The sequence below is a fragment of the Castor canadensis genome, chromosome 16, assembly GCF_047511655.1.
Source record: "Castor canadensis chromosome 16, mCasCan1.hap1v2, whole genome shotgun sequence".
Classification (NCBI taxonomy): domain Eukaryota; kingdom Metazoa; phylum Chordata; class Mammalia; order Rodentia; family Castoridae; genus Castor; species Castor canadensis.
Window position 1 is genome coordinate 21,357,403 of NC_133401.1, and position 17,279 is coordinate 21,374,681.

General features: G+C 50.8%; 2 protein-coding genes and 5 non-coding genes across 14 annotated transcripts; all 7 read left to right on the forward strand.

Moving 5' to 3' along the window:
* Positions 1-106: 106 nt before the first annotated feature.
* Flt3lg (fms related receptor tyrosine kinase 3 ligand) lies at positions 107-12,929 on the forward strand. 8 transcript variants are annotated; one of them, XM_074057956.1, is made up of 9 exons: positions 107-621; positions 4,094-4,160; positions 4,519-4,632; positions 4,755-4,886; positions 5,107-5,250; positions 5,755-5,893; positions 9,516-9,703; positions 9,784-9,852; positions 12,727-12,929. In XM_074057956.1, the coding sequence occupies exons 2-8, from the start codon at positions 4,128-4,130 to the stop codon at positions 9,829-9,831; spliced, it is 798 nt and encodes a 265-aa protein (XP_073914057.1). In that variant the 5' UTR covers positions 107-621; positions 4,094-4,127; the 3' UTR covers positions 9,832-9,852; positions 12,727-12,929. The 8 variants fall into 8 exon arrangements, with proteins under 8 accessions (XP_073914057.1, XP_020015477.1, XP_020015478.1 ...); XM_020159888.2 differs by lacking the exon at positions 107-621 and adding an exon at positions 3,645-3,776; XM_020159889.2 differs by lacking the exon at positions 107-621 and adding an exon at positions 3,729-3,801.
* Trnai-uau (transfer RNA isoleucine (anticodon UAU)) lies at positions 2,359-2,431 on the forward strand. The gene has a single exon. It is a non-coding gene; the product is annotated as a tRNA-Ile (tRNA).
* A 933-nt stretch (positions 12,930-13,862) lies between the features above and the next one.
* On the forward strand, positions 13,863-17,265 carry Rpl13a (ribosomal protein L13a). Its single transcript, XM_020159956.2, has 8 exons — positions 13,863-13,949; positions 15,603-15,675; positions 15,871-15,936; positions 16,045-16,146; positions 16,338-16,423; positions 16,598-16,657; positions 16,919-17,041; positions 17,155-17,265. Exons 1-8 carry the CDS (start codon positions 13,935-13,937, stop codon positions 17,239-17,241), a joined length of 612 nt encoding a protein of 203 aa, XP_020015545.1. The 5' UTR covers positions 13,863-13,934; the 3' UTR covers positions 17,242-17,265.
* Positions 15,716-15,798, forward strand: LOC141418322 (small nucleolar RNA Z195/SNORD33/SNORD32 family). Its single transcript, XR_012442990.1, has one exon. It is a non-coding gene; the product is annotated as a small nucleolar RNA Z195/SNORD33/SNORD32 family (small nucleolar RNA).
* On the forward strand, positions 16,181-16,265 carry LOC141418321 (small nucleolar RNA Z195/SNORD33/SNORD32 family). The gene has a single exon (XR_012442989.1). It is a non-coding gene; the product is annotated as a small nucleolar RNA Z195/SNORD33/SNORD32 family (small nucleolar RNA).
* Positions 16,462-16,531, forward strand: LOC141418323 (small nucleolar RNA SNORD34). Its single transcript, XR_012442991.1, has one exon. It is a non-coding gene; the product is annotated as a small nucleolar RNA SNORD34 (small nucleolar RNA).
* Positions 16,716-16,800, forward strand: LOC141418332 (small nucleolar RNA SNORD35). The gene has a single exon (XR_012442995.1). It is a non-coding gene; the product is annotated as a small nucleolar RNA SNORD35 (small nucleolar RNA).
* Positions 17,266-17,279: the final 14 nt, after the last annotated feature.

The window sequence follows — 17,279 nt, forward strand, 5'->3', positions numbered from 1 at the left end:
GAGTGAGGCCTTTTAGTAGTGGGTTCAGCAGCCCAGTGGGCGGCTTCAGTACAACACCGCGTTTGTGAGACAGATAAAGGGGACTCAGAACCCCCGCATACATGGCATTCTCAGGGGTAACGGGGGAGGTGAAGGGAAGTCTCTGGAAGGTTCTATTCCCTATTGTACATGGACTCAGCTTCATAGCTCTGTCCTGGATTCCGTGGGCCGCCTGTGGGTCCTTCCTGTTGATCTGTCACTGCAACTAGGACTTGTCCAAACTCAGGGAGGTTTCCAGAGGGTATGAACCTCAACCTGGGGGGATGAGCTTGTGACGTGGGGTGCTATATTCATGGCACTGAGTTTGTGACATCGTCACAGAAAAGAATTTTAGGATGAGTGTAATTAGGTGAGAAGTTGATGGAAGTTTTATTCAGAAAAGCAGGAAACAAAGTCCATCCTGGGAGGCTGGAGGTGTGGGCACACGGGTGTGCCATGTGTCACGCATGCGTAGTTGGAAGGCTTGAGTCAGGCTCCCCAGGGCCTCATCTCTGCGCACGCATCTTCCTTTCCGCCATCTGGCCACATTAATCATTTGCTGTGACAATCCTGCTTTAGCTGGATCTTATGTTCTTGGAACTGGTAAGTTTGGGATTCCTAAAGACCAAGTCTCCTTCATTGACATGGGTGACTTGTTTGAGCATGTGCCAGGTGCTTTCCCTAGAAGATATTTACTTAGGGCAGAAAAGGCTATCATTAGGAGATATCTTCCTTAATAAGGTCTTTTAGCCTAAGGATGAGTTTTGACAGTTGTTTCACTTTTACTATTTTTTTTTTTCCTGGTGGGACTGGGTTTGAACTCAGGGTTTCAGCCTTGTAAAGCAGGCTCTACACTTATGCCACACCTTCAGTCCATTTTGCTCCAGTTATTTTGGAGATGGGTCTTGAGAACTGTTTGCCCGGGTTGGCTTTGAACCTCCATCCTCCCAATCTGAGCCTCCCAAGTAGCTAGGATTGCAGGCGTGAGTCACTGCTGCCAGGCCAAATGTTTTTCTTGAGATACTCACCAGGGACATGCTTACATCCAGAGCTCTAGGCAAATCATTAGTGCAAGGTTAAGAGCATGGCCACCCAATGTCGTCTAACAGGGAGGGGGACTTCAAGTTACCTAGTAATGCAGTGCTTATGCTTCGCTCCTGGCTCTTGGCTCCCATGCCTCAATGTCCCTAATTAGCCTCTCTCTGATCCTCCTGTTCCTTTCACCAGCCAGAGTCAAGTGCAGCAGGCAGGTTTATGTACCCCCAACCCTTCTCTTCAAGGGGAAATCTGATTGGCTAGTCTGTGTCAGGTGTCCACTTCTGGTCCAATTATGTCTGGCTATTCTAATACAGTCATCTATCCAGCGCTCCACAAAATCTGCTGATGGACTTCCAATGGGCCAGGTGTGCTGGGGACACAGCCAGGAACAAGGCAGGACCTGGCATCCTAGAGGTGACATAGTGGCTGAGAGATGTGTGTTTCGTGTCGCTGCTGCCCCAAATTCCTACAGACTTAGCAGTTTAAGGAAAACAAGCAGGGCGCCAGTGGCTCAGGCCTGTAATCCTAGCTACTAAGGAGGCAGAGATCCGGAGGATGGTGGTTCAAAGCCAGCCCTGGGCAAATAATTCACAAGACCCTATCTTGAAAGAACCCATCACAAAAAAGGAGCTGATGGAGTGGCTCAAACCCCAGTACTGCAAGAAAAAGAAAACGAGAAGTTCAGAAGTCTGAAATGAATTTCGTCCACCAACATCAAGGTGTTAGCAGACTGTGTTCTTTTTTGGGGCTCTCGGGGAGCTCTAACTGCTGCCTTTTCCAGCCCCTCCAAGCTGGTCAAGTCTCAGACACACTCTCTCTCATCTCTCTCCTTTCTTTCTCTCCTCTGTCTCTCTTACTCACAGACAAGGTCTCACTATGTAGCCCAGGCTGGCCTGAAACTCTCATTCCTCCTGCCTCAGCCTCCCAAATGCTGGGATTACAGGTGTGTGCCACCATGCCCAATCCAGTTAGGTCTTTCCCTCCTGGCTTCACTCTAATTCCTTTTCTGTTGCACACTATCTCTGGCATGCGCACTACTGGAGTGGCCCGAGCCCCTCAGGGTAAGGGTGGCTCCTCAGTCCACCTGCACTTAAAACCAATTGGCTACAAATTCAGGGGTTCCCATGACATTCAGGTTCAGTAACTCACAAAACAGGAAACTGTTACACTTATGATCCACTTCACTATAAAGAATTAAGCTGGGTGTGGCTGTTCCCCCCTGTAATACCAGCTACTCAGGAGGTCAAGGCAACAGGATTGTGAGTTTGAGACCAGCCCCAGCATAATAAAAGCAAAAGGATTGGGAGTATGGCTCAAGTGGTAGAGTACCTGCCTTATAAGCGTGAGGCCCTGAGTTCAAACCCCAGTACTGCCACAAAAAAACAAAAACCTCTGATCACATCCTTGGTCTTTCTGGAAAGACCAACCCCTTCCTGAGTCACCTCAGCATGACCTCAGGTGTGGTCTAGGTGCCAACTGTGATTCATAGTGCTACTGAATACTCAGGGTAATCGCCAGGAGTTAAAACCAAACCCACTCTCCATTACACAACCATGAAGGAAAGAGGTCAGGACCACTTGCCTTTCATTCAGCAAATATTTGTGGAGAAACTGCCAGTGCCAGGTATAGCTCTAGTTGAGGACCTGCTGGAGAGATGCCTCCAGGAGGCAAGTGACAATGGAAAAGATACGTAAACCCCAGGAAGTGTTAGAAGCTGATAACTACAAAGCAGGGAGGGTGCAGTTTGAAAAGGGGTATCAGGAAACCTTATATATCTAAGCAAAGGTTTGACTGAGATGAGGGTGAGCCACCTCGCAGATTCCAGAATGAGGAAACAGCCAGGGCAAAGGCCCTGGGGCAAGAGTACACCCACCTCTGACACTACAAGGAGGGCTGGTTAGTGTTGAAGAGGGGCAATGGACATTACCTGCAAGTCCGTGTTGGCCACGTGAGGACTTAACTTTTAGCCCCAGGAGGGACACAAGCTGACAGGTTTTCACAAGCTATACGGAAGTGACTGTGATGTTCCAGGTGGGAGATGGTGGTGGCAGGACACTGATGATGTCAGCTAGGGTAGCAAGAAATAGCTGGAGTCTGAGCCAGGGTGATGGTGCATGCCTGTTATGCCAGCACTCGGGAGGCTGAAACAGTAGGATGGCTAGTTTAAGGCTAGCCTGGCTACATACCAAGTTCAAAGCCAAGCTGAGCTGATTCTGTCTGTAAGAAAAACAAGGGCTGGGGACATGGCTCCACTCACAAAGCAAACTCCAGGCACCAGCATCCCAGGAGAAAAAAACAATTTTTGAATACATTTTGAAGGCGTCTGTGCTGATAGACATCCTGATGGACAGGGCTGCCAAGACGCAGAGGGGAGTTCAAGTGGTATGTCAAGGCTTTAGTTCTGAGCACCGGGAGGGATGGGATGGGGTGACCATGAGGCGGAAGGAGGGGGCTTCAGGGCGACCATAAGGCTCCGGGGGTGCCCGCTCCTTGCTCCCCCCTTTCCCAGGCCTTTGATCTGACCACAAACAGACCCGGGCTCCCAAGTCAGCTCACCGCACACCGTGCGCGCCGTCCAGGCGGAGCCACCTGTCACCGCCAGGGGGCGCCTCGGCCCGAGTCCAGCCCTGTGCTGCAGTCTCCCCGAAAAACTTCCTTTCACTTTCGCTCTCTGGCTGTCATCCAGTTTGTCCCTTCCACACCCAGCTGGGGCAAGCCTCGTGCGTGAAGAGAATGGGACTCCAGGTCCCCGAGGGGCGGAGCGGGGTCCCCACTCCTGGGGCTGAGGAAGCTGGGGGTGCGGGGCCGGGTTCCCAGGTCCCCGACCTGGGGAGGGTTCCGGGGACCGGACGTCGGGGTTCTTAGAAGGGGAGATGAGTTGTCACCGTAACTGGGGCTCACGCAGGAAGCCTGGGACAGTGAGAGGCGGAAACTTAGCCACATCAAGGGCCCGAGGGAGGGGCGGCCAGGCGAAGGGGAGGGCGAGGAAGGGGCTACGGGGTGTGTGTCCGAGACCTGCCCTTCTGTCCCTCCCAAGAATCGGCCACAAGCATGAGGGGCCACCGGCCGAGATGACAGTGCTGGCACTAGCCTGGAACCCAACTGTAAGTACACCTGTTGGCGGGGCATGATGTCAAAATGGGGCAGGGTGGAGAGGAGTCAGGGAGAGAGGAGAGGGGAGGTGGGGGACAGATGGGAAGGGCTGGGGGACAGAAGTGGGGGAATGGGGGTGAAGGGTAGAGGTGGGGACCAGGGGCAGGTGGGCAGAGGTGGGGCAGGTGAGAAGAGTGACAGGGTCAATTGGGAGGACAGTGCTGGACAGAGGAGTGGGGAGAGATGGGTGACAGGCAAGATGCTGGAGAGACAGACGATGTGGAGGAGACCTGGTGAGGAGGAGGAGGAGGGAGGTTGGAAGGGAGCGCTTGGGAGGGGGGACTGGAACTGAGTGACAGCCACCCCCAGTCGTCCCTGCTGTTACTGCTGCTACTGCTGAGCCCCGGCCTCCGAGGGACCCCCGACTGCTCCTTCACCCACAGTCCCATCACCTCCAACTTTGCCATCAAAATCCAAGAGCTGGTGAGCCTCCTGGCCTGTGTGGCCACTGTCCTGGGGCTGGACCTGGGTTCCCTTCTCTGACTCTCTGGAGTTCTGTTTCCCCATTTTCAGTCAGGTAGGTCTGACCCTATTTTCTCCTGCAGTCTGACTACCTGCTTCAAGATTATCCAGTCACGGTGGCCTCTAACCTGCAGGACGTGAGTCACAGCTGGGAGGGCCCCGGGATGGAGGTGGGACACAGACTCCAGATGCACCACCCTGCAGGGACAAGGCTGGTGGGCCAACCCCCCATCCCTCAGACCCAGAGGTCCAGACCCCAGCCTCCTCCCTCAGACCCAGGGGTCCAGAGCCCAGCCTCCTCCCTCAGACCCAGGGGTCCAGAGCCCAGCCCTCCTCCCTCAGACCCAGAGGTCCAGGTTCAGCCCTCCTCCCTCAGACCCGGGCATCTGGCCCTACCCCTCCTCTGGTGACCGGGTGTGGCTCTCTCTCTGGCAGGAGGAGCTCTGCAAGGGACTGTGGCGCCTGGTCCTGGCCCAGCGCTGGATGGAGCAACTCAAGACTGTGGCTGGGTCCCACATGCAGCGTCTCCTGGAGTCTGTCAACACAGAGATGCATTTTGTCACCTTATGTCCCTTCCAGGTCAGCCCTGAACTTAGGAGACAGATGGGGGAAACAGATTCCCCTCCGGGCATGACAGCAAGGACAACCTCTTAGCTGTCTAGACTTAGCACTCCCAGAGAGGCAGACCTGGACCCTCCAATCTCTGAAGTTCTCTGGGAGGGACCCTGTTGCTGGGGACTAACACATCTCTTGGGACCAGAAGATGGTGACGGCTCCAAACCCAGCTTTCTTTTTTCTGTCTTTTTTTCTTTTTGGCAGTACTGAGGTTTGAACTCAGGGTCTCATGCTTGCTAGTCAGGCATAAGTAAGCAGTGGCTTACTGCTTGAGCCACTCCACCAGCCCTGAACCCAGCTTTCTTAGGCCCTAATGAAGGCTATTGCTAAGGGGTTCTCTCCCCAAGTCAGCAGGGAGGATGGAGGTCTTAGACCTCCAGAGACCCAGGCCTCCCTGTGTCTTAGGCCCTTGGCCTGAGAAGATGCTGGGGGTGATGTGACCGTGACATCTCCCTCCCCTGCCCCCAGCCCCTCCCCAGCTGTCTTCGCTTCGTCCAGACCGACATCTCCCACCTCCTGCAGGACATCTCCGCACAGCTGGTGGCCCTGAAGCCCTGGATCACCCGCAGGAATTTCTCTCAGTGCCTGGAGCTGCAGTGCCAGCCCGGTAATGGCTCCCCCTTAGCCAGCCCACCACCTATCCAGCCCCCACCCTCCCTCTCAGTTCCCCGCTTCCCTCAGATGTGACTTGGGACATTCCCTTTTGGTCTCTTTTCTTCTTCCTTTTCCTCTTTTCTTTCTCCTTCTTCTTCTTCTTCCTCTCTTCTCCAACCCACCTTCTCTCCAGCCCTTTTTTCCCTTTGTTTTTGACACAGGACAGGGTTGCTGTGCAGCCCAGGCTGACCTCAAACCCATGATCCTACTGCCTCAGAGCTGGGATCACAGGCAGCTCTCACTTCATTTTGTTTTTGTTTTTGTTTTTGTTTTTAGAGGGACTGGGGTTTGAATTCAGGGCTTCATGCTTGCAAAACAGGCATTCTACCATTTGAGCCACAACTCCAGTCCATTTTGCTCTGGTTATTTTGGAGATGGGGGTGTCTTAAACTATTTTCCTGGGCTGGCCTTGAACTGTGATCCTCTTGATCTCAGCCTTCCAAGTAAGAGGGATTACAGGTGTGAGCCGCCAGTGCCTGGCTCACTTCAATTTTTTTAAGCCATGCACACAGCCCTTGTAATGGTACTGTTTTGGAGATATTGCATTAAATAAAGTATTATAAGAATTATAGCTAAGTGTTATTAGAATTATAAACCCAGTGGTAGGTGCTTGCCTACCACTGGGTTTTATCCCCAGCACCCCCCCTCAAAAAAAAGAGAATTTAAAGTAATTACAATTAAGTTAATAATATAATTACAGAGAGGAGATTAGTGGTTCCAGGGATCAGAGCTGGAGGTTACTGTTAAGTATGTTTTTTAAAAATTAATGAATGTTTTTGGTGGTGTTACTGAGGTTTGGACTCAGTCCTTCATGCTTGCTAGTCAGGAGCTCTACCACTTGAACCAGTTCACCAGCCCCCCCCCCTTTTTTTCTTTTTTGTAGCTAGGATTACAGGTGTGAGCCTCGGGTGCCTGGCTACTGTTAAGTATCTTGATGGTGATGGGGATTCACAAATGCTGCCACGTTTGATGGCACATATGGGACTCTGAGGCAGGAGGATGGAGAGTTTGAGGCCAACCTCAGCTACATAGTGAGACCTGTCTCCATAAAAAGGAAAAGAAGCTGGTGGAGTGGCTCAAATGGTAGAGTGCCTGCCTTGCAAGTGCAAGGCCCTGAGTTCAAACCCCAGTGCCACCAGAAAATAAAACCCCCCAAAAAATAATAACCTAGTGTAAAGCAGGACATGGTGTGTCTCTTACAACATGATCTTAATTCAAACTTGTCACAGGTCATGGGGCAAATGGTTGCTATTCTGGATTGGCACAGCACTAAATATCAAAATGAAACAATTTAGAAATTATTCATAACTGGATTGTGATGAAGGATCTTGGAAAACTCAACTTTCTCAATTCACTGAAGTTTTCCTTATGGCAAAATTAGGGGGGTTTTGTTTGGTTGGTTTTTGGCAGTATGAGGTTTGAACTCATGGCCTCATGCTTGCTAGGCAGGCGTTCTAACACTTAAGCCATTCCACTCAGCCTTTTTTTTTTTTTGGGCAATACTGTGGTTTGAATTCAGGTCCTTCACCTTGAGCCACTCCACCAACCCTTTTTTGTGATGGTATTTTTGAGATAGGGTCTCTCAAACTATTTGCCCAGGCTGGTTTTGAACCACAATCCTCCTGATCTCTGCCTTCTGAGAAGCTAGGATTATTATAGTTCAGCTACCTTGAACTCTTGGTTGTCCTACCTGAGCATCCCATGTAGCTGGGATTACAGGGGTGTACTACCATGCCTGGCTATATGTGTATATATTCTATCACCCTGGTCATGGTAATAAGACTCATTCTGTCCTTGTTAATTTTATCTAGTAGATCTATCAATCTGAGAAGATATAAAAAAACCTCCCACAGTAATCATCATTCCCCTATTTCTCCCTGCATTTCTAAAAGCTTTTGTCATATTCAGCTTCCTTTATCATTTATATTTAGGTGGAATTCATTAATTCAATCAAATTTTTTTTGGTTAATAATGTCTCCTAGCTGGGCGTTGGTGGCTCATGCTGTAATCCTAGCTGCTCAGGAGGCAGAGATCAGGAGGATTGAGGTTTGAGGCCAGCTTGGGCAAATAGTTCGAGAGACCTTATCTTGGGGGAAAAAAAAAAACACACATACAAAAAAGGGCTGGTGGAGTGGCTCAAGGTGTAGACTGTGAGTTCAAACCCCAGCATCACACACACACACACACACACACACACACAGTAACAATGTCTCCTGTCTAGTGACACTGCATGAAAAATGACCAAGTTGCCACTGCTCAGAGCTGACAACTAACTCGAGAGACAGTTAACAAACACACAACACACAAACAAGGAAGTACCTACCTGAGGGTGGTGGTGCACACCTGTAATCCCAGTACTTAGCAGGCTGAGGCAGAAGGATCTCAAGTACTAGGCCAGCCTGGTGCATTGAATTCAACTGGAGGAGTGGCTCAAGTGGTAGAGTACCTGCCTAGCAAGCGTGAGGCCCTGAGTTCAAACCCCAGCGCCACCACCACCAAAAAAAACCAAAAAATATTATCAAAGTGCACTGAATTCAAATTCAAATAGGATGATGGAGTTGTGTACTTAAGAGGTTGACTGGAAAGTTACTGAAAGTTGGGAACAAAGGAACAGTGGTGCAAAGGCCCTGGGGCAGAAAACTACCTATGTGTTTAAGGGACACAAGGACATCCATGTGGCTGGAGCAGAGGGTCTCAGGGTCTTAGGAACAGTGAAAATTGAAGGAACAGGGAAAACAGAACAGGGTAAGATTTGCAAGGCTCTTTCATTACAGCCTTATACATTGTATCTGACCACTCATCAGATTTTTGTTTTGGTTTTGATAGGACTGGGATTTGAACTCAGGGCTTTGCACTTGCAAAGCAGGCACTCTACTGCTTCAACCACACCTCTGGTCCATTTTGCTGTGGTTACTTTGGAGATGGGGTCTCAAACTATTTGCCCAGGATGACCTCAAACTGTGATCCTCCAGATCTCAGCCTCCCAAGTAGCTAGGATTATGGGGTGAGCCACCAGTGCCCGGCTTCTTCAGATAGTTAATGAGAACTAAATGGTAGGCTCTGGTGACAAATAACACAGGCAAATTCCTGCTGTCCACACAGAGCTCACACACTTTTGGGCAAAAAAGACACACATATTCATAAATGCTAGAAATATTGTGACTTAACTGTAAAATAAGTGTCAGGTCCTCTTCTAAGCCTCTTCTTGGTGTATTTGCTCATTGTGGGGGTTTTTTGGTTTTTTGGTTGGGGGGTGCAGAGATTTTAGGACAGGGTCTCCCTATGTAACCCAGGTTGGCTTGGAACTTGAGATACTCCTGCCTCTACCTCCCAAGTACTGGGATTACAGGCATGTACCACCATGCCCAGCCTTATTTAGTCACTGTTAACTTTTGTGCCACCTTTATGAAGCAAGTATAATGATCACCCCCCACACTTTTCTGGGGATGGGGAAATTGAAGCACAGAGAGGCTAGCCAGCACAAGGTCACACAGCCAGAGCCAGGCAGGCCTCCCCTTCCCTCCCTGACATAGCCCTTCTCCTCTTTAGTCACCCAGCTTCCTCTCTCTCACCAGACTCCTCTACCCTGATACCCCCAAGGAGCCCTGGGGCCCTGGAGGCAACCATGCTGCCAGCCTCACAGTCCCCTTTGCTGCTACTCCTACTGCTACTACCCCCTACCCTCCTGCTGCCAGTCGCTGCCTGGTGTCTGTGCTGGAGAAGGAGGAGGATCACGAGAACCACACCCCGCCCTGGGGAGCAGGTGAGCCAGGCAGGCAGAGCAGGATTCAGGGTGGCTCAAGGACCTGCCCACCCACTTGGCTGACCCTGTGGGGGCCGCAGCTGCCCCCTGTTTCTTGTCCCCAGGAAGTGCTGCTCGAGGAGCAGTGACCTGGCCATGTCCTCATCTTGGTGAGTTTATTACACACTGTGGGCCTCGCCATACAAGGTGTGGGAGGTACTAGGGAGCCACGGGAAGTCTGAGAGCAGGGGAGAGTCAGAGCTAGCTCTAGGTGCAGAAAGACCCCATGAAGACCTAGTGGAAAAAGAGAATGGAGGCCAAGGAGAAGGGATGGGGAGGGTCCAGAGAGAGGACAAGGCCACAGCCAGGGCCAGGATAGTGGCATAGAGGGACATGGCAAGGTAAGGTGTCGGGATCAGGAAGCCTGGGGTGGGGACTAACAGTCTTGGTTGGCAAGTTGGTACAGATAACTCTGGGTGTGGCCCAGTGATGGATTGGCCAGTGGAGAACCTAGGAGAGGAGTGAGACCAAGGATAGACACTGAGCTCAGGGGGCTTGTGGGAATGAGGAACCTCTGGGATGCAGGAGTCTGAGGGCCAGGACAGAGTGGCTTCCTGAGGCAGGAAAAGCATGGCATTCTGGAGGAGGGAATAGCCTTTGTTGAGCCTCCAGGGTGACAAAGCTCAGGGTGTTCCTGTAACTTCATCCAGCATAAGGCAGAAGGGAGCCATGGATGGTGTGTGAGACAGGGAAGAATCTGGAAACAGGTGTGGGGTCAGGAGATAGGTAGGCTAGGAGGGAGGAAGAAGGGGAGATCCCAGTAGGTCCCCAGGCCTAGAAGAATCTAAGAAGAAACAATTTTCAGCTTAGCATGGTGGCTTCCATAGCACTTGAGAGGCAGCAGAAGAATCTCAAGTTCAAGGCCAAACTCGGCTACATAGCAAGTTGCAACTCAGTCTGCGCTACATAGTAAGATCCCATCTGAAAGAAAAAAAGTTAAAAGCAAGAAACTTTTTTTTTTTCCATACTAGGGTTTGAACTCAGGACCTACCCCTTGAGCCATTCCACCAGCCCCCTTTTTGTTTGTGGTGGGTTTTTTCAAGATAGAGTCTTTCGAACTATTAACCCCAGCTGCCTTTGAACCACAATCCTCCTGATCTCTGCCTCCTGAGAAGCTAGGATTATAGGTGTGAGCCACCACAGCCAGCAAGGAAACTCCTTGTTTTATTTCACCAAGGGCATCCAAAATGGAGTCAGTTATTTTTAAATGATTGATATTTTACATTATTTTTAATATTTCAGAATCCAGTGTATATTTTATACTCACATTTCATGTCAGAAAACCCTTTTTTTTCTTTACAGTACTGGGGCTTGAACTCAGGGCCTACACCTTGGGCCACTCCACCAGTCCTTTTTTGTGATGCGTTTTTTCGAGATAGGGTCTCATGAACTATTTGCCTGGGCTGGCTTCAAACCATGATCCTCCTGATCTCTGCCTCCTGAGTAGCTAGGTAGCTAGGATTACAGGCCATGGGTGCCTGTACTTTTTTTTTTTTTTTTTTAAATCAGTACTGAAGATGGAAACTAGGGTTTTGTTCTCATCCCTAGCATTGTTTGTTTTGATTTTATTTTTTTGTTTCCTCCCTCCCCTCACCCCCTCCCTTACTACCCACCCCACCCCTCCCTCTCCCCCCCACCCCCTCAATATTGTTTTTATTTTTTTAGAACATCTCAGTTGAATTATTCAAGCAATCCTACTGCCCCAGCCTCCCCGATAGCTAGGACTACAGGCATTCTACATGGGCAAGGACAGTTTTTTTTTTTCTTTTTTCTCCTTGTTGTGCTGGGGATGGAACCCAGGGCCTTGCACATGCTAGGCAAGCACCTGACCACTGGGCTACACCTCCAGCCCAAGAGGAGACAGAAGGCTGGAGAGTTCCAGGCTAGCCTAGGCTACAAAGGAAGACCCTATCTGGAACAAACAAGGACATGTTTTGTTTTGTTTTCCAAGGATACATTGTTATCAGAAACACTTGATCTGTGTTTAATTTTCAGGAAATGTACACTTGCAAAAGTAGGTTCATGTACTTAAGTTTTTCAAACAATTTCCAATTGCTGGATTGAGGACCAATTTCTAAATTTTCCAAATTTTTTTCTCACTCAAAGACTTGTTTCTGAGCAGTAATGTTATTACTTTCATTTTATTTTTATTAGTGATACTGCAGTTTGAACTGAGGGCCTCACACTTGCTGGGCAGGTGCTCTACCACTTGACCCATTCTGCCACCCCTGTTTTGTGTTGATTTTTTTTTTTTTTTTTTTTTTTTGCAGTACTAGGGGTTGAACTCAGGGCCTTCACCTTGAGCCACTCCACCAGCCCTATTTTTGTGAATGGCTTTTCCAGATAGGGTCTCACAGAACTATTTGCCCGAGCTGTCTTTGAACTGCAATCTTCCTGATCTCTGCCTCCTGAGTAGCTACGATTATATGCCAGAACCACAGATCGCCAGCTTGAGCAGTAATTTTTGTTGTGACTTTTTTGGAAATGGTAATACATTGAGAAGTTGTTTTTCCATCCTTAATAATCAGTTATCTAGGCTGGGTGCCCGTGGCTCATGCTTGTAATCCTAGCTACTCTGGAGGCAGAGATCAGGAGGATCAGGGTTTGAAGCCAGCCCCAGGGCAACCTGAGAACCTATCTCGGAAAAAAACCCATCCCCCCCACCAAAAAAAAAAAAAAAAAAAAAAAAAACAAGGCTGGTGGAGTGGCTCAAGTGAATTCAAACTCCAATATTGAAAAAACAAATTTTTTTTTTCAACTCCTCAGTTACATGGACCACATTGGCCAAGCTCAGTGGCTGGTGACTTATAGCAAAGATGGAATACGGTTCCAAGCATTGTCCCGTTCTTTTGTTCAATGGTGCCACCTCGCTGTTTGGGGTGGGAGTCTGTGCCCATCCCTGAGCTACTTACTTCCCCTCTCTTCTGTACACTGAGCCTTTAACAACCCAGTGGGACAGACACGTGCATCATCCCATTTTCCAGGTGAGAACACTGAGGCCCAGCGAGAGGAGTCACCTGCCAGAGGATGCAGAACCAGGACACAGAGGAAACTGGCTGGAGGCTGGTTCCTTCCTGGGGCCTGTTCTCATCCCCAAGATGCCAGAATGCAGCACCTGCCCCACTTACCGGCCTCTGTACAAAGCCCTAATCCCAGTGAACTTGTATATAAATCATTTTTTCTACCAGCTTTGTGGGGTCTGTCTGTGGATGGGACAGGGTGTGAATGGCGCCCTTAGTTTCAAAGTCTCGGGTTTTTGTTTTTTCAGGAATACAGTATTACCTTCAATATGTGTTTCCTGAGGCCTCCTGGGGGCCCAAAGCCAGCGCTGGGCAATGCTAAGACCCAAGTATGAGGCAGAGCAACCCAGTCCTCCCGGGGCTTTGTGGAGGAGACACTGGACCCCAGAGCCGCGGGACATGGTGACATTCTAGGTGGAGGCAGCACAGGCAGCGTGGAGTCCCCAGGAGGCGCCCGATTCGGGCGGGGATGGATCGGGCAGCGTCTCTGGGGGAAAGGACTCTTGAGCCACAGGGCACTGGGATGGTGACAAGCCAGACTTTGGAGGCGACATGGATGGGGGAGCAGGGAGGTTGTCCCAGGCAAAAGACAGCGGAGGACCAACCACCGCCACCTGTTTTACAGACGGGGACGCTATGGTCCAGGGATGGCCAGGGGTTTATCCAGGTCACAAAAGAGGCCGATCATGTGCAGAAAGGAACCCAGATCTCTAAACTTAGACTGATGGCTGAAGGGCGGGCCAGGCGTCTGTTCGCCCTCTGTGGGCCACCAAATGCCCTGCAGCCTTCAGTGACTTACGGATGTAATGGCGCTCCCCATCACACACATGGCGGACACACAGAAGGGAACAGAGTAGTTATCTAGTCCCTCAAAGCTATGGCCGCCGAGGCGGGACGGCGTTGTCCTGGCAGAACCACCTCAGGACCCACGTGATCTCTCGCCCCTCAAAGCTATGGCCGCCCAAGTTCGAGCAGAACTATACTCTGATTGGGCAGTCAGAAAATGACCCGCCTTCCAGTGGGGTATGTCTGCGCACGCGCAGAATACTCTAACCAATGAAAAGACGGAAAGCCGTCTGCGCAGCCAAGGTGGCGTCACTTCCTCCGCCCCTGAATCAAGGGATAAGAAACCCTGCACCTACACTTCCTTCTTTCCCAGGCGGCTGCCGAAGATGGCGGAGGGGCAGGTTCGGGCTCTGCGCGGTTCGGGGCGGCGTGGGGTCGGGTGGGATCCAGGCGGGTACAGGGTTGGGTCTTCCATTTCTTCATAAGTGTGTGTGAAACTTAAGGTCGACAGTTAATCAGAATGAAGCTGTTTTGGCGTAATGGGAGCCTGCAGCGTGGGCATAGGAAGTCGCTGTCTTTATTTGTGAGACTGTCTGAGACTACATACCCAGCTCTTGTGAGGGCTTGTGGAAGTTTCCCGCACAGGCAAAGACCTTGTATTTTATCTTGTTCCATGAGTAGTGGGTGGCAGCCCTTGGGGACGGCTCTTGGCCGAATTTCTACACTTGGATGACCCCAACGATGAACACGTGAAAGTGTAGCCGGCAAAGCATTTGCCAAAATGGAGGCTATTGCCACTCTGCCCAAAGCGAGAGCTGCTGTGCTCTAACATGGCAGTGCCAGGCCGGGTTTCCTGCAGCTCCTAGGGTTTTAGTGCGAAATCGCTTTCTGTAGTGGGTCCAGAGGCTCTTGCTTTCTGGCAGTCAGGAATGAATAGCTATTTCACTTACGGGGATTGATAGTTGGTTTACAGGCACATTCTGGTGGAAGAGGGCCTTGAACAGTAGTCCCACGACTGTGGGACATTCTTTGCCTTAAAGCCATCTGAGGGCGTTCAGGGAACACAACGGAAGCTTAGAGCTGAGTTTACCCCGTCTTCTGATGTTATTTATTTGTTTGTTTGTATACAAAGTGGCGATGGCTCCGAAAAGAGTTTCTATAGGTTTGGGAATGAGGGGAACCACATTCTAGCCACCCAGACCTAGGCAAGTGGTAGAATCAGTCAGCCTGTGTCCCTGTGCCTAGGGCACTTCGCTTGTTTTATGTGCTAGTGGTAATACTTCTGAGGCCTGTGCTAGTCTTGGCTTACAGGTGAAGAAGTCAGAAAGTGAAGACTTAGAAGTTGTTGGGGTTTTATTGCTTTTGAGATAGGGTCTTGCTATGTAGCCCAAGATGTCCTCCAGCCTCAGCCTTCTGCATGCTGGGATTGAAGGTTTGGCGTCGCTCTTGCCCACGATCTTGAGACTTGGGGAATTTGGGGCAAGGTCACACAGTCAGGAAATCTGGCTTTAGACTACCATTCTACCCTGCCTTCCAACAATCAACAAAGCCTGAGGGGCCGCCATTAGACTGAGCTACAGAGTTTAAAGGTACATAATTTTGTTGAGGAAGCTGCTTCAGTTTATCAGGGATGCTGAGCCATCTTCATCTCCCTGAAACTGTCTTCTTCATTTCGTGGTAGTGTGGCGTAGTGGTTTGTGTCAATAGTACCAGCTATCCCGAGGCTGAGGCAGGAGAATCGTTTGAGCCCAGGAGAGGAAATTCATGGTGCAAACTACACTATTCACATTAGAAGAGAATTAGATGGTTTACAAACTTGAGATTTGTGATATGGGTGGCAGGTTTTTGGAGCTGGGTGATCTGTGGGCACAGTATTGCCAGGGTAGCTCTTTTACCAACAAAGCCCTTGAGATGTGGGGAAGGGGGATTGGTGTCCTGCTCACTGGCTGACGCTACATCAGCATTTTGCTTTTCTGGGCTGTTTCCCTGAATGCCCTTGGGTTAGGGGTGGGAACATTTGACTGTTCTCTGAGCTTTCAACCCGTGTCTCACAGGTCCTGGTGCTGGATGGCCGAGGCCATCTCCTGGGCCGTCTGGCGGCCATTGTGGCCAAGCAGGTACTGCTGGGTAAGTCACTTGTTGTTCTCCCTGTTCTTGACTGCACCTGGAGGTCAATGATGAGCAATAATCACCATCTTTCGTTTGAGTCTCACGACCATGAGATCAACCCATGCACCGCTCTGAGACCTGCCAGGACTTCCCCTCTCTTCTGTCCTTGGACAGGTGGCTTGCCCATCCTAACCCTGCCCTTTCCCCTTCTAGGCCGAAAAGTGGTGGTTGTGCGCTGTGAGGGCATCAACATTTCTGGCAATTTCTATAGAAATAAGTGTAAGTTAGGGCCTGTGAGGTTTTCCTGGACCAGTCTCAGCAGGGTGGGTAGGAATGGGTTTACCTGGAGTTTAAGCAAGCCTCATACTACTCCCTTCTCTTCTGTAGTAAAGTACCTGGCCTTTCTCCGCAAGCGAATGAATACCAACCCTTCTCGGGGTCCCTACCACTTCCGGGCCCCCAGCCGCATCTTCTGGCGGACTGTGCGAGGTGAGTTGGGGCCGAGGACAATGGGTGGTGGCAGGCAGCCAGTGATGACAATATCTCCCACTCTTGTTCGAGTTTCCCAACCATGAGACAACTTCACATGCACTACCATCTGAGGCTGCCCTGGGCCTGCCCTGTGGGAGGGTGGCACCTTGTGACCCCACTGAAGAGGCTTGCCATCCCTCTGCCCACAGGCATGCTGCCACACAAGACTAAGAGAGGCCAGGCAGCCTTGGAACGCCTCAAGGTGTTTGATGGGATCCCACCACCCTACGACAAGGTGAGCTGCGCCAGCCCACACGCAGCACCCATGCACCTGGCGTCTGTGATGTTACGCAATTACCTACATTGTTTGAGCCGCATGAAAACGTCATTGGCTGAGACGCCCGCCCCGCAGCCTCCTCCCCAGGTGTTGCTCGCCGTGGGTGTCTAAGCCCCTCTCCTTCTCCAACAGAAAAAGCGCATGGTGGTCCCGGCCGCCCTCAAGGTCTTGCGTCTGAAGCCTACAAGGAAGGTGAGCTCCATGTTGGGATGATGGGGTGCTGGGTGGGGGGGTCCGAGGTCCCAAGACTGGCAGATGATGTCCTTTTCTCACGATGGTCTGCGGATGTCTCTGGGCAGTGCCGATAATGCCAAAAGCTCTACTGATGCCAGGAGTGGGAGCCTGGGTTCCAGGGTGTGTGTGTCCTTTCCCAGCAGGCTGTCCTCCGGCCACCAGCACAGTTGAGCCGGGGAGCTGTGTGTCCTCACGTCCTTACAATCTCATTCTCTGTAGTTTGCCTACCTGGGGCGTCTGGCTCATGAAGTCGGCTGGAAGTACCAGGCAGTGACAGCCACCCTGGAAGAGAAGAGGAAGGAGAAGGCCAAGATCCATTACCGGAAGAAAAAGCAGCTTATGGTGAGGGCTGAGCTGCTGTGAAGGGGCAGCGCAGCGTTCCTGGGTTGGGGGCCCTTGGGGTGAAGGGACCCCAGGCAGTCAGCACTCAACTACCATTGTCCTCATCCCTGCAGAGGCTACGGAAGCAAGCAGAAAAGAATGTGGAGAAGAAAATCAACAAGTTCACAGATGTCCTCAAGACCCATGGACTCCTGGTGTGAGCCAAATAAAGACTTTATGCCTCATGCTTGGCCTGGCC

Bases quoted from the DNA above. Each gene is read 5' to 3' on its own strand.
- Flt3lg (XM_020159884.2), top strand. From the start codon at position 3,930: ATGAGTTGTCACCGTAACTGGGGCTCACGCAGGAAGCCTGGGACAGTG. The intron at 4,161-4,518 runs GTAAGTACACCT...AGCCACCCCCAG, and splicing joins CACTAGCCTGGAACCCAACT to TCGTCCCTGCTGTTACTGCT. The intron at 5,894-9,515 runs GTAATGGCTCCC...CTCTCTCACCAG, and splicing joins GGAGCTGCAGTGCCAGCCCG to ACTCCTCTACCCTGATACCC.
- Rpl13a (XM_020159956.2), top strand. The intron at 15,937-16,044 runs GTAAGTTAGGGC...TCTCTTCTGTAG, and splicing joins CAATTTCTATAGAAATAAGT to TAAAGTACCTGGCCTTTCTC. The intron at 16,658-16,918 runs GTGAGCTCCATG...CATTCTCTGTAG, and splicing joins GTCTGAAGCCTACAAGGAAG to TTTGCCTACCTGGGGCGTCT.